General features: G+C 36.6%; 1 protein-coding gene across 2 annotated transcripts in view; it reads left to right on the forward strand.

Annotated features, from left to right (window-relative positions):
- The window catches only part of PKHD1L1 (PKHD1 like 1), a 142,280-nt gene that overhangs the window by 10,160 nt on the left and 105,374 nt on the right, over positions 1–26,746 (forward strand). For both annotated transcript variants that reach the window (XM_037048406.1, XM_037048408.1), the window contains exons 3-17: positions 959–1,103; positions 2,037–2,145; positions 5,666–5,723; positions 7,254–7,347; positions 10,121–10,174; positions 10,697–10,770; positions 11,964–12,006; positions 15,760–15,830; positions 16,957–17,067; positions 18,580–18,669; positions 20,240–20,508; positions 21,787–21,878; positions 23,231–23,390; positions 23,704–23,839; positions 24,580–24,723. In XM_037048406.1, coding sequence (XP_036904301.1) covers positions 959–1,103; positions 2,037–2,145; positions 5,666–5,723; positions 7,254–7,347; positions 10,121–10,174; positions 10,697–10,770; positions 11,964–12,006; positions 15,760–15,830; positions 16,957–17,067; positions 18,580–18,669; positions 20,240–20,508; positions 21,787–21,878; positions 23,231–23,390; positions 23,704–23,839; positions 24,580–24,723 — 1,650 coding nt within the window. The remainder of the gene's footprint in view (positions 1–958; positions 1,104–2,036; positions 2,146–5,665; positions 5,724–7,253; positions 7,348–10,120; positions 10,175–10,696; positions 10,771–11,963; positions 12,007–15,759; positions 15,831–16,956; positions 17,068–18,579; positions 18,670–20,239; positions 20,509–21,786; positions 21,879–23,230; positions 23,391–23,703; positions 23,840–24,579; positions 24,724–26,746) is intronic.

Here is a 26,746-nt window from a genome sequence, read left to right on the forward strand (position 1 = left end):
CGATGGGAACCCTCATCTCATGGGGACAGGTTTGATGAATAAATGCTTCTTGCTGTCAGTTCTTTGATTGGGAAAGGCAATCTCTATTTTTCCTTAGAAGTTTCAGGCAAGGTTAAGCCTCAATTGTTATCAGTGGCGTCCAGCTTTTCTTTCTTCAGGTTTTATTCTGCTTTGTCCCTAAGTGATCATCACCCAGATAAACTGCTTGCAGGTCCTCATGTTGACGTTGCTTGATAGGAACTCGGGTTGCCCTGCCTGGTGTGGCTCAGTGGATTGAGTTCTTTCCTGAGAACTGGAAGGTTGCAGGTTCCATTCCTGCTCAGGGCACATGCCTGGGATGCAGGCAAGGTCCCTGCTTAGGGGTGTGTGAGAGGCAACCAGTCAATGTTTTTCTTGCACACCAATGTCTTCCTCCATCCCTTCCCTTCTATCGTAAATAAATTTAAAAAAATAAATGCATACACACATACATGCATATAATCTTTCATAAAATAGGAACTCATGGTAAAATAGTGTTATGGTGTCCCCCTCATGTAATTTTTCTTTCCTCTTTACTGCATTTTTTCATAGTAGTTTTAACCCCACCGGATATAGCATATTACATCTGGTGGTGTGTATATACGTACATATGTATGTATATGTATTTGTAAAATATTTGTATATTTGCTACACCCTTTCTTAACCTACCACTGAAATATAAGCTCTTTGATTCCACTGCATTTAACAGGACCTGACAAACAATTGGTTCTCAAGGATTACTTTTATGAATTAAATTAATTAGTCTAATTCCTCAGTTTCCAAAAAGGATTAAAATCACAGGGAGAGACGTGGAGTAAGCTGAATGCTTACTTCAGTTCTGTTCCTTATTATTTATTGAGTAAGTCCATACTGAATTACAATGGTTCAATCTCTAAAAACAGAATTCATTAATAATAATTGAGCATTTTTACTTTTCCAGGTTTTGCTCAAGCAAACCAGTTTAACTATGGAGTTGATGATGCTGAGCTGGGAAACAGTGTGCAATTAGTTTCTTCTTTTCGATCAGTTTCTTGTGATGTAGAAAAAGATGCAAGTCACTCAACTCAAATAACATGCTATACTAGGTATGTTTTACAGTATCTTTAATAACATCATTTTTACCGCATCAGAATTACAGTTATGCATATTAGTATTACAATAGTTTTATCACTCTGGCTGTTGTTACAATAATGTTTTTCTGATTATCACCTATTTTTGATTTCATAATGTTTAGACTATTTTGTACCTTTACTAAATTCAATTATAATGCTCTTTCCGCAGATTGGCATGATGAAATATATTCTAAATTCTTTCCCAGGTTATTAGAGCTATTGTCATTATTGATCTCTTTTAGAAGATAAATGACTACTATTAAATTGTAATGATGCTTCTCAAAAATATCAAAATTATGCTTTCCTGTCAGGTTTGATTAATTTTGTTCAATATGTTGACATAGTCATTAAGATTAAAGATGATCATTTTGTATAGTGACATTTCAAGTTTTTTACTATTGGCTCAAATTAATGTTTGTTATTAGCAACTTGGGGAAAAATTAATCGTTTTAAATTGTAACTTTCAATACTGCAACGTGTAGCGTATATTCCAGAGGATTTCACCTACTTTGGTCTTGTTGGCTATTTTTTTTTTTTGCAGCAAAAGCTTACTTATGGAGAAACTTGATTAAAACTTTTTAAAAGCTAGGTGATATATTACTATTTTAAGTGATTATCATCACATTTGTTGTTTTTGCTTTTATTTTTCTTCTCAGCAAGTGTCAGTGCACTTAGAGTGAGCATTTGCCTGAGGTTGGTGAGTTGGAATTTGCAATACAGCATTTAGGACAAAGATAATCTTTGCATAATGTAAAGTAGAATTTCATTGCCCATCACTCAGAATTTTAGACACCATTTTTCAAAAATGATGTAGCCTGGGGAAGCATATTTTTAATTAATACTGTACATTCAATAAAAGAGTTATTACATTTCTTACTCCTTACGTGTTCCTCATTTGCCTTCCAGAGCAATGCCGGAAGATTCCTACACCGTAAGAGTTAGTGTGGATGGGGTTCCTGTTACAGAAAATAATACCTGCAAAGGCCACATCCACAGCCATGCGTGCAGCTTCTACGTACGTGGGAGCTCGCCTTTAACTTATGGATAATCAATTTCATGCTTTCTTTCCTGCAGAATTGGGTCTTTATTTTTTAGTTTTGAAGAGTGTTATCTATGTCCACTCAAATATATGTTAACATGTAACTAAGGATAATTTCACCCAGTTTTACTTATCTTCCATAGTAATAGAATCTCTATTATTATGTCTGATTTGTTTCCCTCTTCTTTAAATTAATTTTATTAATGGATTGAACTTTTATACTTCCAAATGAAATTCTTGTTCAGTTTTTTTCTCTTTCTCCATTTCTGTTCTCAGTTAGATTCTTTTTTGTTTTCCTATTTTCAGTGGAGTCACTTCTGTTTTGAATAGAAACATAATGACTTTTAAAAATATATTTTATTGATTATGCCATTACAGTTGTCCCATTTCCCCCTTTCATTCCCCTCCACCCTGCACATCCCCTCCCACCCACATTGCCCCATTTAGTTCACGCCCATGTATCTTATGTTCTTTAGCTTCTACATTTCCCATACTACTCTTGCCTCCCCCCTGTCTATTTTCTACCTACCATCTATGCTACTTATTGTCTGTACCTTCTCCCCCCTTCTCCTCCTCCCACTCCCATGTTGCTAACCCTCCATGTGATCTCCATTTCTGTGGTTCTGTTCCTGTTCTAGTTGTTGCTTAGTTTGTTTTTGTTTTCGTTTTAGGTGTGGTTGTTAATAATTGTGAGTTTGCTGTCATTTTACTATACATGTTTTTTTTTTCTTTCTCCAATAAGCATTTCTCTCCTTTTACCACTTTAATATGTAGAAGAATAAGTCTGAAGTCATACTTAGCTTCACACTGAATATTTATCTCTTTTCTGGGTAGTCTAAAAGTCTTTCCTTTCATTTTTAAGTAGAGATCTGGGCATTCCTTAGGTGGTCCCTGAATGACAGTGTGGGGGACAACTGACGTTTATTGAGAACCGACTGTGCTGGCCTATTTTGTTTGTATTATTTTGTTTCTATGCATCCCTTTCTGCATTATCAAACCTCCGCCTCCAAAAAAATTTTATTTCTTAATAATGTGGCCCATGTTTTGTTTTTTGTTTGTTTGCTTGGTTTCTGTGGCATCCTTGTTTTTCTGCATATGGGGTCTTCCTGATCTATTTCTAGCCTCCCCCCCCCCATTATCCACAGAGGGTAAGTTGCAAGACCCCCAGTGGGTGCCTGAGGCTGCAGGTAGTACTGATCCCTGACCAACTCCAGCTCTGCTGGAAATGAGGCAGCAGCTTCTTCATGGCAAGATGCAGTAGTTTTTATATTTTTCAATTCAAACCTATTCCTGAGTCTGTGTGGCCATCCTTTACTTGCAGTAAATGGCTTGATGTCACTAGATTCAGGGGATCCCTTGCTGAAGTTTTCCTGTAATTTTTTAAAATTCCTATTAATGAAGAACTTTTTCCCTTTTCGCTAAAGGAAGCACCAGCTTCTCTTTGGCACATTCAGATCGCCGGCTTCACTACTCTTGTATGTTGGGGCCACTTTTAAGGAACATGAGCATTATTGAGACACAGGCACTGCCGTACTGGGGTAGTCGATCTCACAGCCGAGATGGCTCCCAAGTGACTGATGGACAGGGAGCGTGGACAGTGTGGAGACACCGAACACGGCGGTGATTCATATCCTTGGCAGAGTGTAGTGGGACTCGTGCAATTTCGTCACGATACTCAGAACGGCACACAGTTAAAAACTTGCGAATTTTTTCGCTTCCAGAATTGTCCATGTAATATTTTCGAACCCTGGTTGACCCTCGGATAACTGAAAGTGTGTATGTGGGAAAGACCACTGTACGTGTTGTTAGGTGTACAATTTGATTTGTATATATCTTAGTTATTGAGCAGTCTTTATTTTGCCCATCAAGTCTGCTCTTTACTTTTTTGGTGTTAGTTTTGTTTTTTCACATTGTAGTTTATTTCCCTTTTGCAGTAGTTATTACTCACTTTGCCTTTGGAAAAGAAGTCAGTGTGTGTTTAGTCAGATAATAATAGCGGTAATTAATATGTAATTGACTGTGTGCCAGGCGCTGAAGTCTAAGTATATTATAAATACTAGCTCTTGACTGTCACAACCATTCTATAACTGTATATTATTATTATTATTATTATTATTATTATCATCATCACTCTTTTATGGATAATGAAACTGAGAAATTACATTTACCCGAAGTCATTCATGTGAGGGTGGTAGAAATCAAATTTGAATTCAGACAGCCTGACTCTGAAACTGGACTCTTAATTACCATCCCCTCCTGCCTCATGTATGTGCTTGAATATATATAACAGATATGTGTTAATTTACTATTCACTGCCATAAAAATTTACCCAAACTTAGTGACTTACAACAGCACAGCTTTATTACCTGTCTGCTTTGTAGGCTGGGACTCTATGGGTCTCAGTGGGCTAACATCAGGGTGTCAGCAGGTCTCGTTCTTTTGGGAGGCTCCAAGGGGGACTCTGGGCCCCTGCTGTTCTGTCTTCTAGGCTGAGGTTGCCTGCATTTCTTGGCTCATGGTCCCTTCCTCCACTTTCAAAGCCAGTGCTGGTGCTTGAGTTCTTACCACATGCATCACTCGGAACTTGCTTTTCCATTGTTACATCTCCTTCCCTGGCTCTGGCTATTCTCTCCCCACTTTCATTTATAAGGACCCTTGTGGTCACATTGAATCCAGCTAGATCATCTAAAGTAACCTCCCTATTCTAAGATCAACACATTAGCAACCTTAATTCCATCCGTAACTATCTGCTGCATAACATATTCACAGGTTCCAGAGATTAGGGGCACAGACAGCTTTGGGGGCCACTACTCCATCTATAACAATGTATTGGTTTTCATCACACTAGTGGCCTCCTTGGAATCCTGTTCCCTTCCAGTCTTTATCTGCTGTCACAGCTCTTAAGAGTTATAACTGCACTGCTCTAAAAAAGTATCTAAAGCTTACTTTGATGGACTTTTCCCAATTTTTGCTTCTATTTTTTTGAAATATGCATTGTTATTTTTCTTTCTGGGCTTAGTTCAAAGAAGACTTTCTTTCATTTTATTCTACCAGATTCCTAAAAGTCTTTGCCGGAGAGCCTTACTACTGTGATTTGATTTACATAAGATAACAAAAGGATGGTTGAATTTGAAAACTCCAGTTCAACACTTCAAATTCCAATTCAACATTTCTAATTCAGGGCAGGGAATATAAAACAGAAAACTGTACTTGAATAAGAATCAAATAAAAAATAAAAATAAAAAATAAAAAATAAAAATAAGCAAATTCCAATTAGAAACATTTTGAAATGAGAGAGGGTTTCTAGGGGATAAGAAAAAGATCTTGAATAATCAGCATAATATTCTAAGCTTCCTTTCTTAGCTGTAAAAAGGAATATTTGCATAGTTACTTCATGGATACAGTTTAAATATATGTAATGTAAGAAGCAGGGATACTCTTTAAAACTAGGAATAAAATAGAGATAAGTCTGCTTATCGAAAGTATTATTTTACAGGCAAAAAGTTTCAGAACCCCAACAATACGGAGCATCACGCCTCTCTCTGGCACTCCAGGTCTGTTACATGACAGCTGAACTATCTCTTTGGTCTGTGGTAATTAATTAATTTACTTTTTAGTGTATACAATTATTATAATATCTAAAAATTTACAAATAGTGTTTTCCTGGTTGTACAATAACTTCCAATATATTTTATAAAGTGATTTTCAATGGCTGCATCTGAATCTACTTTAGTGTATTTAACTTTTTTCCTATTGGACATTTAGTTGGTTTCCAGTGTTCATTATAACTATAATTATACCAGTTTATAATTCCAATAGGAATATGTTAGAATACCTAGTTCTGTAACCTTGACAATTCTATGTACAATTTTTCCAAGTACTTACATTAAAAAATATAAGTTTTAAAAACAATTTCCAGTTCTTTGATTTATGTAATTAAATTTATTTTACATTTACTGACCATTTGTATATTTTCTTGTATAAATTACTCGTTTTTCTTCTTGGTTTAAATTAAAGCTGGTCAACACTTTTAATATTAGATTATGGGAAATCTCTACATTGTAAGGATATTAACCATTTATTTATAATATATGTGAGAAAAACTTTGGAATTTATCATTTGCTTTGAAATTGATTAATAATTTTTCTGTCAAACACTTTTAATTTTTATTATCAAATCTGTAAATCAGTTCTGGCTGATGTGGCTTAGTGGATTGAGTTCCAGCCTACGAACCAAAGGGTCTCTGGTTCGATTCCCAGTCAGGGCACGTGCCCGGGTTGCAGGCCACGTTCCCAAATGGTGACACACAGGAGGCAGCCACACATGGTGCTTCTCTCCCTCTTTGTCTCCCTCCATTCCAGTCTCTCTAAAGATAAATAAATAAAGCCTTTTTAAAAGGTTTTTAACCTTTTGAAAAATATATAAATTATAACCTCTTATTTCTTTTGTTTTTATGCTATAGAAGACCCACAAATCCCAATTATATAAGCATTACATAAATTTTCAGTTATGTTTTGAGTTTTTATGTTTAAAAAAATTTTTAAAGATTTTATTTATTTATTTTTAGAGAGGGGGGAAGGGAGGGAGAAAGAGAGGGAGAGAAACATTGATGTGTGGTTCCCTCTCATACACCCCCTACTGGGGACCTGGCCTGCAACCCAGGCATGTGCCCTGACTGGGTATTGAACTGGGGACCCTTTGGTTCATAGGCTGGCACTCAATTCACTGAGCTACACCAGCTGGGGTGGTTTTATTTTTATATTTGATTTTTATTTCACCTAGGATTGATTTTGTTTTTTTAGTGTTGAGACTCTTATTTATTTTTTCCAATTAAATCACCTATGACCTCAGTGATATTTATTTGAATAATTCATCCTGTCAGAAAATATCTCTTTAATCTATTAGTATTTACAGGTATTTTCTTAACACTAGATACTCATTTATTGTATTTGCTAGAACTTTCCAAAAAATTCTAAGCAGTAGTGGTGAACATGAGATACATTGGAAGACCCTCTCATGTTCGGGTAGTAAGTATGTGGGCATGTGGGTACAGGTCTCACACAGAATTTTGTGTTTGTTTTTAGGTACATTAATAACAATCCAAGGGAGAACCTTCACTGATGTCTATGGAAGTAATACTGCACTAAGCTCAAACGGGAGAAATGTTAGGATTTTGAGGTAAATTATCGATGTGGAAACATTCTTATAACTTATAGACTGCATAGTCCAAAAATAATGGGTCAAATTATATTAAAAACCACTACAGTGGGATTAACCAATGTTCTTTCAGCCAGACCATAGGATGAAAACCAGCCTGTTGGATGGTGCACTGATGTGGAAGCATCATTCTTTCTCTATGATTGATTGATTAATAGAAGGCACATGGGGCAAGTGCCAGCGCAATTGAGTTAAAGTCAGAACTTTATTACGGGGGAATGTTGTTACTTCATCTAACTGCCTCATATTGCACACGTGAAAAAACACTCTGAATTCTAGACATTCAAGGATTCATCCGGGTCAAGGGGAGAACCCAAGTCAGCTAACATGTCATTTGGCACTTTTTCTCCTGTACCATGGTCTACGGGAGAGTGCTAAAACAAACAAAAACAACAACAACAACAACAACAAAACATCAATAACTCACTACCAGGCTTGAGTTTGAATTCTGGTTCCCTCATTTACCAACTCTGGACAAGTGGTAATTATTGGCTAGTTATTTAACATCCAAAACAACTGTCTTCATTTTAGACTGCAAACAAGTATTTTGACTAGAGTTCTCAGCCTGCAGCATCAGTGCGGCTGTCTCAGCATTGCCTTACAGACGCAAAATCTGTTCGTTTCCTGCAGACGGAAGGAGAGAATCAGCCTCATGGCTTTCAGGATATTTCATTCTTATTGAATACATATGTTAAATGGATAAGTGAAACACAATTCAGACAGCACGCATACACATATGTTTGCATATATAACTGTAAAGCATACAATTTGAAAGGTTTTACTAAATGAAATAAAGTTTATTTATTTGGCATTATATGAGGTATAACTCAATTACATAGCATCTGCATCATTCTGTAATCTGGAAGTGTTCATATTGATTCCTTATATATAAGAAAAGAACTACTAAATAGGGAATAAATATTTAACATTTTACATAGACAGCTTAGCATAAATAAAGATTTTTTATTACCATATGACTGTTATGAATGGTTTATATTCTATTCCTTAGCTGGGGTTTTCTAAGTCATTCTTTTTCTATAAAACTGCCAAGAAATAGAAGGCTTACCTTTAAAAAAGAGATCCCTTCCCCACACATACACACTATAGCTGAAGTTAATTCTGTTTAATACAAAGGAATGGATGATATTATGTAATAAAGTCAGAGAATTGCCGTCAGCAGGGACCACAGAGGTCGGGCTACCCAGCCCCAACACTCCGAAAACCCGAAACACTATACACAGAGAATGCATTTCACACACCTACTCATGGGAGGCAAGGAGATCTTAGACCCACATTTATCTCATTTCTACCCCATTAACTGTGGCAGTAGGGCCCCCGAGGCATTATGTTGTGCCCGAATGCCATTAGCGGGAGCAGTGGAGCAAGTGCTGAGCAGGAAGTCAGGACACCCTGGTCCTCAAGCTGCTTCTGCTATTCATGAGTCTTGTCAATTCGGCCAAATCTCTGAACTCAGACCAGGTACAAATTATAGAGGACATGCAAATGACTAAAATGATCTAATGCCTACCAAGGAGCTTTAAGATGAGAAAAATTAAAATACATGTATGTACTTAAGGCCAAATAGTATAGTATTACCATAGAGAGGTAAATCCAGACCACTGTGGGAATTACTGGGTGTGCTGAAGAGCAATAGGGAGCTGACTGTCTGGGTTTGAATTCTCTCTCTACCCCTTACTAGCCATAGATGTGGGCAAGCTACTTAACTTCTCTGTCTTAGTCTCTTCATCTGTGTAGTGGAAAGATAATAGTTGCTAACTTGTGAAAGATTGCATGGATTGAATGTGGTAATTGCCTATAAGTGTTAGTTGCTAAAATTATTAAGTGCAGTGAGGCAGGAGATTAGAAGGAGAATATGAATCCATCAATCTTTAATGGGTACGATAATTGCAAGTTACATTCTTTATAGACCTAATGCAACAACCAAGTGAAAGGATTTGTATGTGAAAGTACAATAAAAAGTTCAAAATTCTCTGCAAACAGAAGTCCTTATATTTCAAGTTCAGGTTTGTGCCTGGCCTTATCTTGAGTCTGTAATTTGCTCTCACAGACACTGGGTGGTTTGTTATGATGATGCAAAAAAAAATACAATACTTGTCAGTAACCTGCAGGCCTCCAATGCCATCAGGTTCTATCAGCCTTGAAGCAATATGTTGACCTAATCAGCTGCAGAAATGCAAAGTTCTGTCTCCAGCCTTACCCTGCCCCTCCTCAGCTTCTTATTTTCATTTCAACCTACTGATGCTGTTAGACATTCTTTTCATCCGGGTTACTCTGTGGGGACTCTGTTATGGACCTTGTTGAATTCCTATACTATGAAATTTACTACAAAATTATGTTTTGAATTTGAATTAATGGAACATCAGATGGAAGAGTGCCCATTATCTGTTTCAATGTTTTGTCTTCCCATAGTACTTCTCACTTGCTAACACACCAAATTTGTTCTGATTATCATCTTTTTTGATCTGCCTCCCCAAGTTCAAATGTCAGTCCCACAAGGGCAGGGATCTTGTTTTTTTTTTCATTGATGCATTGCAATACCTAGAGCAAAGACTGTGACATAACAGGTTTTCAATGGATGTTTGTCAAATGAATAAGTGATGGATAATAAGTAATTGAGAGAAAAAACATAGGGTGACATTAAGTTGGTGGGAGGAAAGCATTTTGAAAATTCACTAAACATAACTTGTTCTTTTCTAATAAAATATTTATACAGAGTGTATATTGGAGGGATGCCCTGTGAGCTTCTTGTACCACAATCTGACAAGTTGTAAGTAATCCAAATAACTTTCTTAAGAAAAATAAATAGTAGATATAAACATCCTAAGTTCAAACAGTAATTTCTAGCAAGATGAAAGAGCTGAATGCTTTATAAAACAGCACAGATTATAATATTTTATAATAAATTAGCAAGAATTTATATATTTAAATACTACCTGATATCCCTGGTTGTCTCCAGTATAGTTTGATAGGAATTATTATATAGATTACTATGAGAAAAATGTTCTGAGAAATATTTTTATCAATATAATTGTTTTTGGTAGTATTTTAAAGTTTAAGAGGAATATCGATAGAGATGGTCAAATTAATTATAAAATATTTAATTGTTCAATGCAGTTTCATTCAACTATCTTCAACCAAATCTGGGAAATATTTTCATTTCACAGAAATTATTTTTGTAGCAGTTTCTGTCTGGATACCTATTCTGAAACTCATGTTTTTAAGGGAAACATAACATTTAAAAATTTCTGTGTCAATGTAAACTTTGAAATTAACATATGTGTTTTATTAGGTATGGTCTAAAACTAGACCATCCAAGTGCAGACATGGGTTCTATGATCTGTAAGACGACTGGAACTTACATCGGTAAATATTGATCTTCATTCTTCATTTCTCCAAAATGCCTGACTCTATTTCCCTATTTTGTATTCTTCTGCAGCGCCCACCATTTAATACTAGCATTTCCTCTTTTCCTTGGCTTCTTTTCAGTTTCATGTAAAGATGTATGAATTACCTTTTTCCTAAGGTTTACATTTAAGGTAAGCGTCTTCAAATTTCTTCTTTTCTTCTTCATCTGTCATCCAGAAGATTCTATGACAAATTTAGCTGTTTCATTCTATTTTTCCCCTTGCTCTATCTACTTCATACACATAAACCTCTTAGTCCCTGAATGAGCTTCAGTCCCTTCTGACTCAGGGCCTTTATGAGCTTCTCATCTTGAGAATTTCAGATAAAATGTCTTGTCTTAAAAAAAAAACTGTCCCTGATCTCTGCCTTACATTCTCAAAGCTCATTCTCCTTTTCCTTGATAGCTTTATCACAGTTCATGGTGGTCTGATTGTGTCATTGCTCTTGGCTGGCTGTGTCCTCCCCCAGACAAGATGCTCTGTTAGGAGCAGAGGAAACTGTGTGTTCACTCTGCATCTCAACCCACAGCAGAGTGTCTGGCCCAACTAGATAGCTGTTGAATGGATGAAAGAATTTCAGGGTTAATATGGTTGCATACATTTATGTTTTTTCATTATTCTTCATTCACTATTATATTTTGTTAAGTTTTTCTAGTTTTAACCTTGAAACACCTAATTATATATATATATATATTTATATACTATATATAATATAATATATATATNGCTCTGTTAGGAGCAGAGGAAACTGTGTGTTCACTCTGCATCTCAACCCACAGCAGAGTGTCTGGCCCAACTAGATAGCTGTTGAATGGATGAAAGAATTTCAGGGTTAATATGGTTGCATGCATATATGTTTTTTCATTATTCTTCATTCACTATTATATTTTGTTAAGTTTTTCTAGTTTTAACCTTGAAACACCTAATTATATATATATATTTATATATTATATATAATATAATATATATATTAAAGTAGTAGGTACTTCTTTAAGATAGTTCAGTTGTCATTTCTTTGAGGATTAATGGGTGGTTGTATAATTACAGTTTTTATTTGCAGTTTCTTTGCTTTTCAAATCAGCTTTACAATATATAGTTATTGTTCTCCCACAATTGGGAATTTAATTGATTGTATATTTTAATTAATTCCAGGTCATCACAATGTCAGCTTCATCTTGGATAGTGATTATGGAAGGTAGGTCATTTTGTAAATAATAATTTTCATAATTGATTCAACTGGGTAAATAGAATAAAAGGGTATATTTACTTTGTGCCCTAGATCCAGAGATTAAAAAATTGATTACTCACTTCTCACAAATGAATGTCTAAGGGGTCTGCAACCCCCTTTCACTCATAACTCTCTACCATGGCAGGGCCACCCACTCCTGGGTGCATCTGCAAGTGTGTGGAGACATTTGTTGATTGTCACAATAACTGGGGCATGTTGATGGCCTTTTATGGACAGGACCAGGATGTGCCAAACCTAAATGAATTGTTCTGCACCAAATGTCATAGTATCTTCCATTGATAAAATGAGACAGCAGAAATCCAGATAAACCATATTATTTGCCCAAGGAATACTAATATAGCTATAGTAAGTCAACAACAGGATGTGTATGTTGATTTCTTTGTTGTCTCTAAGGAGAGACTCAACAATTAGAAGTTTTAAAAGAATGGCAATATTACAGCCAAAGTTGGTTAGACCTGGTGGATAGCTGCTCGTGGACTGTAGGAGAAGGCTTATTTTTGTCCCTTGCATGCACGGAACTGCAGTTGAGTTGATGGGACCCAACCCATTGTTATAGTATTTAGATCTTCTAGTTCTAGACACCTAGAGGCATTAGGTTTGCAGCACAGTGACACCTGGGCTGGATGCTTTATTATAGACCAACGTAGATCTGACCAAAACCATTAAGAATGTTACAGTTTAAGGACAAAACAGAGTGGATGATATGTAAATAGTACTAAGATTTACCTTCGTGACTTACAGGGGACAAATGACTTAGAGTCCCATGAGTTAACTGTCATTTTCTATAAGGGCATGATGTACATATAACTTGATAAGAAAAGACAATAGGATTTTACTGAAAATATTAGAAAACCATGTTAGAAGCAACAATTCTTAAGTTAGAAATGTTTTCTTGAACTACATATGGGTCTCTTTTGCCCTCAATGTCACCATCTTCAAGCAAGAAAAATGACCTCTTTATTCTGAGTCTATATGAAAGGTACTAATTGCCAAATCTATCATCTGTCTCAGAGAAATAATTATCCAGAAATAGAAGGTTTGAGTGATAGAGACTGAATGGGATTGATAAGTGTACATAAGTCAATGTACTGCATTAACATGTCCCAAAAATTTCAACTCAAAAAAAAGCTGGTAAATTTTCACATAATATAGGGAATTGCTGCATAAAATTATAGATTCTGTGATGTTGGCTGATAATTTTTTAAAGCAAATTGCTGTTCTTTTATGTTGTCTCAGAATTGATATTGTGTTTTTAGGTGTTTTATCTTAGGGATTTAAGATAACTTAAAAATGTGACATTTACTATGTGAAAGCCCATTTTTAAGATTTTAAAAATGCCACATAATATTTTTCACAAATTTTCAGGGACATTGCTGAGTATCAAATGAACCAACTAAAGACCACTGCGGCCCCCATTCTATGTTTCTTTGAATAGCCAACCTTCCTTCCTCTATTACCCAAGTTCAAATAACAGCTGTTCCACACTGATAAGGTTCAGATGAGGCTGCCTTAATTGAGAAATGCCTAGTCATTATCATTGAATTAGTGAAAATCACCTCAATGTCATGCCAAATAAATTACATTGCAACTTTGTGTCTGGAGGCAGTTTTCCCACCAACTTAAGAAGCAGAGAGAATTTTTCTGATGCAGGATCTGACCACAGGCAATATTGTGGGAATTAGCATTATTTCAGATCTTTAGCAAGTCAACTAAAGGCTTATACCATGAAAATATAAAATCCAGTATGAACTTCTTAAATAACTGATGGAGCATAAAATACTTCCAGGGACTCTTTAGCTTTTCTTCCCAATATTTCAAATAACATTTATTAACAACACAGTCTTTTTGGTCTCACCCAAATGTTAATTATGATATTCTTGGTGAGTGGCAGTGTGAGTAAATGGCCTTCATTATTTGTGACAGTTCTCCCAGTATTTTCGTCTTTGCCCCTCTCCACCCAGCCCCCCCCACTCCCTCAGGCAATCTCCCCACCATCATTCATGTCCATGGGTCATGTGTATAAGTTCTTTGGCTATACTCCATTTCCTATACTGCACTTTACATTTTTATGCCTATTCTGTGACTACCTATTTGTAATTCTTATCCCTTCACCTCTTCACCCATTCTCTCCCTCCCCCCTCCCATCTGGCAACCATCAAAATGCCCTTTGTATCCATCTTTCTGTCTCTGTTCTTCTTGTTTGCTTAGTTTGTTTTTTAGATTCAATTTTTGGTAGATATGTATTTATTGCCATTTTACTGTTCATAGTTTTGATCTTCTTTTTCTTAAATAAATCCCTTTAACATTTCATATGATAATGGTTTGATACCAGATGCTTTAGTTCCTCCCTGTGTGTTACTGGTGACTTCAAGCTGCTCCCCTGGTCCTAGAGCTCAGAGGCAGTGAGTCCGTGTCTGTGTATAGATTCTTTAGGGAAACTGCTTGGGACTCCAGGGCTTTCTTCCACCATTCAATCCTCACTGGTGTATGATGTCAGAACTTAAGGGGACTTATCTTCCTTGCACTGGAACCCTGGGTTGAGGGGTCCTGGTATGGGGCTGGGACTCCTCACTCCTCAGATATCCCTTCCAAATTTTTATCCACTACCTGTGGGTATGGGACCAGCCTGTTCCATGTCTCCACCCCTCCTACTACTTTGGGTGGATATGGATTCTTTAATTTTGTAGTTGTTAGACTTCCATGCAACTTGACTTCTGATGGTTCTGAATGATGATTGTTCTGTAGTTGGGTTCTAATTATGATATGGTTGTGCAAGGAGGTGAGCCATGTTTAATTATGCCGCCATCTTGACCTGAATGAGACTCTTTAGTTTTCAAATGCACTCTATAACACCTGGGTTAGATTTAGAGGGAGTTAACTATTGGTCTCAACTACGAGATTTGCATTATCTTTTAAATAGATTCTCATTCCTTGTGTTCTGGTTAATTATGATGAATGCATGTGAGTGTTAACATTTGCACTTTGTAACTTTTCTAATTACAGTTCATTGAAGTAATCAGGGAATAGCAGTTTCTAGATTCAGATTCTTTTCCTTCCCAATCTCCATGCTTAGCTCTGGTGGATTGTTTTTAACTTGCTCTCATCCATTGTACTCTCCTGCGAATCAGAAGGTCTGGAACCAGAATTCTGGCTCAAATTACCTGGGTTCAGGTTCCATTTCTGCCACTTACTCTCTTGTCATCTAGTATAAGGGGTTGATGTAAGGATTAAATGGCAATAAATTAAAATATTTTTAAAAATATTTTAAAAATCTGCTTAAATCTCTTGACAGGATGCCCGACAAATGTTCAGCAATGTTAGTTATTGTGACACTAAGTGGGTTATAAGACAAGAGAGAGCTGGGGCCAGTGGAAGAGCCCAGCCTCCATCCTCCTGGTTTTATGGTGATAGAAATCCTTACTTTATTGGGTTATAATTTACATGTAATAAAATGTACACATTTTACGTGTGCAGTTCAGTGGGCCTGGTGGTTGTGTATCTGTGTAGTATTTGTGTACTTCTGTAGCTGTGGAACCACTAACTAAAGCAAGACACAGAACATAACCTTCCCCAAAAGCTCTGTCCAGCTGCTTTGCAAATTATAATGTGACTTCTATTCCTAAAAGAAATAATTAATAACATGTTCCTAAAATAAAGCTTGCACTGAAAGTAAGAGTTTTTGAACTTTTTCTTAAACAGGAGTTTCCCACAAAAAATGGCATATTTTGTTTCTTCTCTGAATAAAATTTCCATGTTTCAAACGTATGCAGGTACGTGACCCTTGACTCTGTGTGTGTGTGAGAAGAAAGTGAGATGTATATACTTTACTCCATTAAATCAAAGGCAATAATGACTTAAGGTGTATTGTATTATTGTATGTACATTCAAGAAGGAAAAATCCCTGAGGAAGGAGTGTAATAGGACTCCTGAATGAGCCGTGTCATTAAGCTAGGACCCCGAAGGCTATAGTTCTACTGTAAGGTTGACCGGAAAATAGACCCACCACACTCAAAGAGATAGAAGGGAAATGGGCATGTCTTAACATTGGCTGCTGGCTGAAGGAGGAATACAATTCTGCTCTCAGTTGAAACCACAAGCCAGTACTCTCTCAGATATATGCCCTCAGTCCAAGAGACTCCTCAAGCAGATTATATTGATTTTAATTTACACAGGTCTCAGGTTGGCAGCACCCCTAGGAGAGTGTCAGAAACAAACACAATTCTTCTTGAAAGAATTTTTCTTCATTCCAGGTCAGGAGTGATGGCATTGGCATGTTCAGATTTCATGGATGTTCAGGGTGAAACAAAGGTGTCTTAGAATCAACCAGATATGATACAGCTTGGCTTTTTCTGGAAATTTATTTAATGTGAAACTCACATGTAAAACTACACAGAACTTTGATGGAATCTTCTACGTGTAATGCACTAGGCTCTTTTACCAATGTATCTGAAATTTTTATATATAAAGGTACTATATGAAAAAAATAAAAATATAAGATGTTGGCCCCTGAACATACAGATTCATTCTTTAAGGGCTTAGGGGAGATGAGGCCATTCTGTTTTCCCATGTTTTCTTTTGGCACCAGACACCTATGTTCAGCCTGGTTTTCCTTACTCCCTGGATCCTCCCAGTGTCTCCGGAGGACGCTTCTCCACTAAAGCCTGGTCCCCAGGAAATGTAGGTCTCTATGAAAGCCCCACTGGCTGTCCTCTGCAGGACTGTATCAGAAACAAAATAACAAAACACCCAATTCATTGATTTCGTAACACAAAACCTACACTAGTGGTACTGGGTGCTATAGCTAGGTCATTTAGAAAATTTTTTAAAGCAAGCATTTGGGTTTATGTGTAATATTTACGTAGTTTTAGTTCACGTGCTTTCCCTCCCTGTCCCCAGAAGTCACTCTGATTTCACCTTCACGAGGAAGCATTCGCGGTGGCACTCTGCTAACAATACACGGAAGGTTCTTCGACCAGACAGATTCCCCAGTTCGAGTTCTAGTTGGAGGTATTTTTCATCATTTTGAATTTTCTTTAATAATTTGCAAGAAGAAGAATCATCTTTTCTCAATCAATGTCTTAAATTTAAAGCTGGGTATTTTCGTGTAGGCATTTGGTTCTGAGTCTTGATGCCTTTCCCACTGCACCCAGCAGTGGAGGCCTCCCATTTGCAGCCTTGTGTGACCAGGCCTTGGGCTCTGAGGTCAGTACCAAAAAGGCAGGGTGTGGTGGCATGGTGCGGCTGCCATCCTCAAATTCCTTGCCACACTTCTAGACATTAACGAATTCTTAAGTGTCATTCTTGAACTGTTGTTACTTCTCAATGGGCTAGTTGATTATGAGTAAGTTTAAAGTAGTATTTAGGGGTACTCTCCTTCTCCCCTTCTCAGATACTGTGCTCTTGTTTGGGCGTCAGTAATTATTGATGATACTGGTCTTGCAAGGAGCATTAATTGATGTGTCACATGGCCACAAATATACCTAGGGATTAGTTCTCTGGTTATGCATCAGTTTTATGGGTCTGGTCGAGATCTGTTTAGAGGTAGGGAACCATGCAACTCGAAAGAGAGACGGGGGTAAATACAGTAATGGGATCTTCTCATTCGGTCATAGCGACCTAACCTCCCTTGATGAGCAGGGAAAAGGATGTCAGCCTACGCTACTGGCACCTCCTCTCTCGGAGACAGCCTTCTGCTCAGGTGTTTTCCACTTTGCAGGAATTTTCTCAAGCCAGCCAACATGTGATTTCAAGAGGAGAAATTAATATAAAGCAACCTCCTCTAACATTCATACAATATCTTTGCTATCCCTATGAATCCTGGCTGGTAACCTGTGTAAATACTAAAATCTAGGCCATAGATTTTAAAGGTTTACGTATGTTTTCTGATGTTTTTAAATATAAATGTTTTGCATATTAGAACCAGGGACATAAATTATTTTAAATATATATAATGTGTTTTATGATCTGATGCTGTACAGTTGATATGCAAATATAAGTTAATTTTTATGATATTTCATTGCTGTTAATGTGAAAACCAGATTTGAGATTTTAAATCTTCAATCATTTCTTGAAAATAGTGATTTGAAAATACTACTTACAAATTATTATCCCTTTTGTTTTCATGTGAAGAACTTGGACCAAACCAGTTTTTTTTTAACCTAAGAGAACTGAGATCTCCTACTTTTGTAAATTCTTAACATTGATTTTCTTCGTCTTGGACCCAGGAATGAAATCGGTTATTGTGAAATAATTTTATAAAATGTTTAATTTTGCTTCTCAGAAATTGTGAAATTTTCTTACTCAGACTTGAGATATCTTGCCAAGGAAATGTTGCCTTATGAAGTATGACAGTTACTAAATGACAAGCTTTAATTGGGAATATATAAAAAAATGAGCACCCCCATCTTTGCCTCTTGCGTGTGTGACTTTGTATTAATTGAAAAAGTGCTTCAAGACAGGCAGCTGTGATTTGCATTATGAAGCTCTGTAGTAATAGCTTTGCACCTTCCTTCTCTACAGGTCAAGCCTGTGATGTTTTGAATGTCACAGAAAATAGTATATGTTGCAGGACATCCCCAAAACCTGATATTCTCAGAACTTTACATCCAGGTAAGTTACCAGAAGAGAGAATGGCCATTTCTACAATTACTTAAGAAGACTATTATTGATATATATCATTAATGTCTTAGTCCATTTTGACTGCTATTACAGAATGCCATTGGTTAGATAGCTTATAAACAACAAACATTTCTTTCTTATAGTTCTGGGGGCTGGGAAGTCCAAGATCATGGTACTGGTGGATTAGGTGTCTAGGGACAACTGCTTCCTCATAGGTGGCCCCTTCTCCGAGGGAACTCCCTGGGGTCCTTTGATAAGGGCACTAGTCCCATTTATGAAAGCTCCACCCTCCTGACCTAAGTGCCTCCTTAAGGCCCCACCTCCTGCTCCCATTGCATTGGGCATTAAGGTGCAATATGAGTTTAGGCAGGATACAGTCAGCCTTCAATGATTAGTAAAAAATATTGAAATTTTTAGAATTTGCTCTTAGAAAATTATAATCAATTTCTTCCTACTTTTTCTCTTTACACTGTCTGGACCAGCGGAGATAGACCTGACCTGAATCCCTCAAACATCCTACTAAAAACAGCCATCTCCATTGATAGAGTATCATGGTGCCTTTATTTCAAATTAAATGATGATTACTACATGTTGGTACAGACTACATGGAAATTTGAGTTATGCCTTTTCCTAGTTAAAAAAATAAATGCCAGAGTTTAATTTCACTCATCCAGAATGAGTTAGGAGTGATAATAGGGGATGAAAGAAATGGAGCTCAAAATTCTTCAGACTTTGACCTGTGACGCAGAGAAAGTGCAGCTGATGGCCTTGTTATGTGCGGTCATTCCACTGGGCCCTGTGCGCTTGCTTACATAAGCTGTGTGTCTCTTCTTGTGCAGACAGTGAAACTGGTTTATGATTTTACCAGTGGTTGGAATGCAAAGCCAAATAAATTCTAGTTACCAACCTCTTAGATTTCCTCATTTTGAACATTCAAAAAATGACCAGTTTAAGAAAAGAATTTTAATATTTACAATAGATAACTTCAAATAAAGTGATATACATTAGGGAATGAAGTGCTCAGCTTTTCTCAGTTGAAGTTGCTCAACTGAGCTGAAGAGGAATAGCCATTACTTCCTACATCCGATGCTCCAGACAAGCCCAAGGGCACTGGAGGAAGCCAGGAGCCTGGTTGTAGTTGTATTTTAAGGAAGAATTAGAAAGAGTTAGATGGCTCCTTTTGGGGAGAGAAAAAACTTAATCACAGGGTTTATGGTAAGTGTAGATGCACCTTAATGAGAACATTCTCTCTCTGATTCTATCCAAAAAAGAGATGGAATCCTTGATCATAAGTGATGTTAAAAAATACTGACAAATCTTAAAGCCCACAGTGTTACTCCCATTTTACGTAGATGGAGTCTGAGGTGCAGAGAAGTGAAGTTCTAGTAAATTGTAGACCGGCTTAGTAGCACTCTGTCCTCTGGACTCAGGCACATGTAGTAATCGTTTTAATTACACACATGTTCAAAAATATGAATTGAAATCGGGTATCTCCAACCACCACCCAAATAGGAGGCCTTTGAGACACCATGTCAAAATTCTTCTTTGTTTTCATGTTCAGGTGGGAGAGGCCTGAAGCTTGAGGTGTGGAATAACAGTCGGCCAGCACATCTTGAAGAGATACTTGAATACAATGAAAAGACCCCAGGGTACATGGGTGCCAGCTGGGTAGATTCGGCTTCCTATACTTGGCCCATGGAGCAAGACACCTTTGCTGCACGCTTCAGTGGGTTTTTGGTGGCTCCAGATTCTGATGTTTATAGGTTCTACATCAGAGGTGATGACCGTTATGCCATTTATTTCAGCCAGACTGGACTTCCAGAAGATAAGGTAGGGGAGACCAAGATCATCTTTGATGTTATTAAAACAATATGATAACCTGTATATGCAATGTATGTAATCTATTCTAAACCCAAACCAATCAACATACTAAAGAATTTATCAGACACATTTTTCATGTGGGTGGATGCTTGGTTATTTTAACATGTGTCATGTGAACTATAAAGTTGTCATAGAAAATCCATCACCTAAAATAAGATGCTCTCCAACATCTAAACTGTTCTCTTCCATGGGAAAAAACACATATGTTTTTTTCTACAATTGAAATTTTTTATTATGAGTGAATTATAACTACAACAGAAGAAATGAAAAGAATTAAAATATCTTGCTATTATATTTTTACTCAGTCATGAAATAAAGTCCATAATTTTCTTATATCTCTATTTTGTCTTTATATACATAGGGTCATACATCCAATTTTATAGTACTCTCCTCACATATTAGTATGTTGAGATGTTATTAAATGATTTGTGTAAGGCTACTTGCATAGTATGTTATTGTATGGGTTTACTAAGCTTAGGTCACTCTCTCCATACTGGTAAATTTCTTACTTCTGATCTTTTATGACCACAAATAATACTTTATCAAACATTTATATACATTAAATTATTCTGTGTTTTATATTGTTTTTAAGACAATTTCATAAATTTGAAACTAATAGGTGAAAATAAAAGAACATTTTTGACTCAATATATATTGGAAGATTACCTCTCAAACTGGAGGCACAAGTTTAAATTGCTACCTGTGATATACGAATTACAATTTCTTCATAGCTGGTCAGTTTGCTTCCTTCAAAAATGGTGTAGTCATTCATAATGGGCACCCAGGTTTCTCATTCCAGGACACAAACCCACTTAGTGATCTTTGGCACCTTTCAGACCTACTTTTGACAATGTCATCTGCATTCAATTTCCTGAAGTTCTCTGCAGAACAAGAGAATGTTTTGTTTAACAGTAACAACTGTCCTCCCGCTCCACGTCTTTCCAGTTTTTCTTTCAGCTCTAGCGGTGGGAAGGCTGTGCCTGCGCCGTGCTTTCCGTGCAGCAGGGCTGATGTTAGGGCAGAAGAGATGAAGGGAGCTTGGATACGTTTTAAACGTTTCATTTAACCATGACATAGCTTTTCTATTCGTAAAAGTCCTGAGCCTGACAGAAATGATAAATAATAAGTGCTGAAATGTTTATTAATATTTCTACCCTCTCTCTCTGTGTCTCTCCCTCTCTCCCTCTCTCCCTCTCCCCTCCCCTCACCCTCTCCTTTTGGCATAAGACAAGGATTGCATATCATTCTTCCAATGCCAACAGTTATTTTTCCAGTCCAACGCAAAGATCCAATGACGTTCATCTTCAGAAGGGAAAAGAGTAAGGGTTTTTTTGTTTAAATTATTGGGTGCTATTTAAAAATTATAAGTTTATATCTAAATCTTTTTTCAATTTATTTTTATTAGTGGAAGTGATGTCAGTTTATTGGTTTAATTTATAATTTGTTAGTCTCTGTAATTTTAATAAACTTTGTTTTTTATAGTTTCAAGAATACTGGCATTCAGCTAAACAGGGAAATTTGACATCTCAGTTATCCCTGTTGCTGAAATTATAACCTTGTGAGATATTCTGAATCTTGTTTTTGGTTTTTTATTAAGACCTTTCCGTCAGTCCAGCCATCTAACTTCTCTGCTTCCACAGAAATCAGAGCTCTTTAATATCGCTAGCGAAAGTCACAAACCCATGTGGATTGGCGCCACAATTAATCTATTTTTATTACCCACTCATTTATTCCAGACCCTGGACCAGGTACTGGAAATTTAATATAGAGGATATTAAAATACACTCCCTGTCCTTCAGAAGGACATCATTTAGTGCTGAAATGTCAAGTGCAGAGAGAAAATGAAGGTACCATTCATATAGTGGATAATCCCTTTCAAAAATATCATTCAAGATTCCTAGAAAACAGGGAGGTGAAAGACATGATATATTCAAAAGAGCTAAGTTAGATGAAAAATATCAAAAGAGTCATTGAGATAATTTTCCATATATTTTGTATCTGTTAGGATTGGCTGCATAAGAAACCATTCCCCAAACTTTAGTTACTTAAAGCAACCCGATTTTGTGATTAGCTGGGCAGTGCTTCTGCAGTTTGCTGCTTTAGTTGGTGATGCAGCTGGACCCCTCAGACTGTGAGGTCATCCTATTTTTCAGGTCCTCGAGGATAGGAAATAATATCTTTTTTTTAAAATTTTTTATTTATTTATCTTTAGAGGGGAAGGAGAGAGGGAGAGAAACATCAATGTATGGTTGCCTTTTGTGCGTCCCCTGCTGGGAGTTGGCCTGCAGGGAACTGGACTACAACCCAGACATGTGCCCTGACTGGGAATCGAACCGCGATCCTCTGGTTCACAGGCCCGCGCTCAATCCACTGAGCTACACCAGCCAGGGCCAGGAAATAATATCTTTTAAAATAAACATTTATTGACAAAACTGAATGAATTTGGTATGAATGGGAACGACTCTTTAGTAATGCGGATCTTACATAATTCATCTTATTTTAGCAAACTACTATGAAATTTTTGATATTTTAATATTTAAAATCAGGGATACTACAAGTCAATTAAAAGGCAGGCATTTCATATAGTGTTGAAGTTTTATTCATTGTAAAAAGAATTCATGCCCTGCTCTGGAGAGAAAAAGTTATATTTATTAGTGACTCTGTTTTCCAGATATTACATTGAAATCTTGCTACAGGAGTATAGACTCAGTGCTTTTGTTGATGTCGGACTGTACCAGTATAGAAATGTCTACGCCGAACAACAAACTGAAGACGCAGTAAATGAAGAACAAGTTATTCAATCCCAGTCAACCGTTGTCCAGGAAATGCAGGTTCGCCACGATTGTAGCTCCCCCGGTTAGAAAGAAAGCGTTCAAAAGAAAGATGGAAGCTCTATTTGGTTATTCATTTTCCTACGTAGGATACTGTTTGGGGGGGAAGCAAGCATGGAAAACTATTGCATTGTGGCTTAGAGTATCAGTATTGTAGAAACAGCCTCTTTAAGGGTGTTGCTTGATAAAACTCAACATTTTAAGCATTTTATCCTTTGTGATAAAGTAGAGGAATAAAGAGGCATTGCATAGCTGAATTATGATATCTTTAATTTTTTATATAATAAAGATATTTTCTTAAATTGGGAAATAGGTTATAACTTTGGAAAACTGGGAAACAACTAATGCAACTAAGGAAGTCCAGAGGATCACGGTGACCGGCCCGTGTGTAGAAGCTAATTCATGTTCATTTTACCACTATAGACTAATTTACAACATGGAAAAAACTGGTAAGTGATAAATGGTAAGGGACATTTTATTTCTCTTCATGTACACATGTAATTACAGAGAGGTATTTGCTGTGGTCAAGTTCAATTTTAATAGCATGCTGGACAAAGCGGAAAACTATAAAGAAAAGCCTTCAGAGTGGGATAGAAAATGGCATCAGTAAAAACATTAAAAAATATAACAATGTGGCACACACTGTCATTTTCTTAACTTTAAAGACCATGATAAAGGTATATTTAGATGTACACTGGATTTTATATATCTGTGACTCACGAGTATAAGTTAACAAGAATTAAATTCATCATTTCTTAGAAGTAAAACATTGCCTTCTATCTCTGAAACTAAGTGATAGACCCATGAGGCACTAATTATCTATTAATACAAACATTGTATTTCTATATTTTATAATAAATCCTAAAAAATTAATTTTGCTCTTTTTGTTAATTGTTTCAATCAGTAAATACTGATGAATGTTTACAGCTTGTCAAATATATTGCTTATTGCTAAGGGATTATTGAAACAATAAAATATGAACTCAAGAGAACACAATCCAATTATGCAGTCAATATTACCGAACCTCAATCAATTTCAGAACACAATTTCATTAAGTGAACTATGGTACAGACAGTTCTGTACCAGAACTATGGTACATGAATGCTTAAAAAATAAACAATAAGACATCATTGCTAGTAGTGTGGAAAGACTTAAACTCTTCTCCTTTTTTCTCCTAAATTCATACAAGTCTTGCTACCTGCTGATGCTTCTGACTTCATACTGCAATCAGCCTTAAATGACCTCTGGTCCTTAAAACCAGATACAGTTCAAGTGACAAGGACGCAAAATCCCCAAAGTTATGTTTACGTGATAACCTTTATATCAACTAGAGGTAAGTATGTATTTCATTTTGCATGTCTTGTAAGTTTTTTCTAGGAAACCAATTTGTATCCTGTGCAACTCCACTGAAAAGGGTAGAAGTGCCATAAAATGAGAGGAAAAAAATTGGATTCACAGACTCGATCAATTTTAGAAACAATAGAAATTAAATGGTTGTTTCTGTTCTATTACAATTTAAATTCCTGTTGTATTTCAATGAATGTACAACTCTGATGCATGAAAAATACATCATATATACTACACACAACAGTATAAGTGGCCCTTTATAAATAAGCAAAAATTAGTGAAGATTTTAATCCTGGAAATGAAATTTAAGTAGATCAGTATTGCTCAGGAGACACACGTCTGGCCAGATTTGGCAGGATGAAGGAATTGTATGGTCAAATCCACACTGGAAACTGCCGACCACAGCTTGTCCTTGAAGACTGACCAAGTCTATTGGAATATTAAAGTCTGAGGAATCCCGCAGTGAGAAACAAATAAACCAAACAAGCAAACCAAAGAACCCCCATTCACCTGTGTTTAGTGAAGCATTTCCAACACTATCTGACCTTTCTATACTTTTCTTTTTTCGAGTCATAGCTGTTAACCTAATGTTTCAGGTTTTCAAGGCTTACAGCCAACTCTAGCAACCAGTTTGGGTGTTTGGGATATCTGACTCATGAAAAAGGTCCCTGAATATGTATGTGTTTACTTTTTTTTGGAAAATCATTATTTCTCAATTCACATAAGTCAAATTTTACTTCCAAGGTTGTCTCATCTCAGGAAATGGTTACTTTGATGGTTGGGTGCAGGGTGAAAAACTTTGTGTAACATGAACTGAAGTTCTAAAAATTCCCCCCAAATTCAATTGTCAAAACACTCTATAAATAAAAATACAGTTAGCCTTGTTCTCCCAGGAACTTACTTATAGATCAGAGGGAAATTTTAAGGTTTCAGCAGAGACCTAAAGCAGTGTGGTACCAATATTATATCTGGGCGAATTCCAGGGCTTTACCTAACAGAGAAAGTCAATACGGTTCCACTGGTAAAGCATCCTCCAAAAAGAAATATGCAGTCGCCAAAATATGGAAGCAGCTCAAGTATCCATTAGTAGATGAGTAGATTAAACAACTAGGATACCTTTATACAATGGAATACTGCTCGGCTGAAAAAAGAACAAAATTTTACCCTCAGACAGCATGGATGGACCTGGAGAACATTACACTAAGTGAAATAAGCTAGTCAGAAAGACAAATACAATATGATTTCACTCATATGTGGAATCTAATGAACAAACTGAACCAACAGGAAAAATAAAGAGACTTGTAGATGGAGAGCAGGACGACAGCTATTGGGTCGGGGGAGGTTAGGGGGTGGAGGGATTGAGAAAAAAAAAAGGACTCATGGGCAATGGACAACCGTGTGGTGATTGCAGGGGGGTGGGAGATATAAGGGGGCTTAAATGGAATGGAAAAATACAATAAAAATTTTTTAAAAATGAAATTAAGATATTAAAAACCTTATAAAAAAGAAAAAAAAATAGTCATCGGAAGACAAGGCCTTTATTCTCTCTCCACTAAGATAGTGGCACTGGCACAAAACTTAAAGAACTCTTGGAATGCACTACTGCCCAAGGATCTTTTTTTTAAAATTATTGTTCAAGTACAGTTTTCTGTCTTTTACTCCCATCCCAGCACCCCCTCCTAGTGCTCCTCACCTCCCTCCCATTTCCACCCCCCTTAATTGTTGTTCATGTGTCCTTTATACTACTAGTTCCTGTAAACCCTTCCCCTTTTCCCCTGAAATTCCCTCCCCTCTCCCCTTTGGTCATTGTCCGCCTGTTCTCTATTTCAGTGTCTTTGGTTATATTTTGCTTGCTTGTTTGTTTTGTTATTTAGGTTCCTGTTAAAGGTGAGATCGTATGATATTTGTCTTTCACCGCCTGGCTTATTTCACTCAGCATAATGCTTTCCAGTTCCATCCATGCTGTTGCAAAGGGTAGGAGCTCCTTCTTTCTTTCTGCTGCATAGAAT

This window comes from Sturnira hondurensis, unplaced genomic scaffold, assembly GCF_014824575.4.
Source record: "Sturnira hondurensis isolate 20B ecotype Veracruz unplaced genomic scaffold, ASM1482457v3 Scaffold0006413, whole genome shotgun sequence".
Classification (NCBI taxonomy): domain Eukaryota; kingdom Metazoa; phylum Chordata; class Mammalia; order Chiroptera; family Phyllostomidae; genus Sturnira; species Sturnira hondurensis.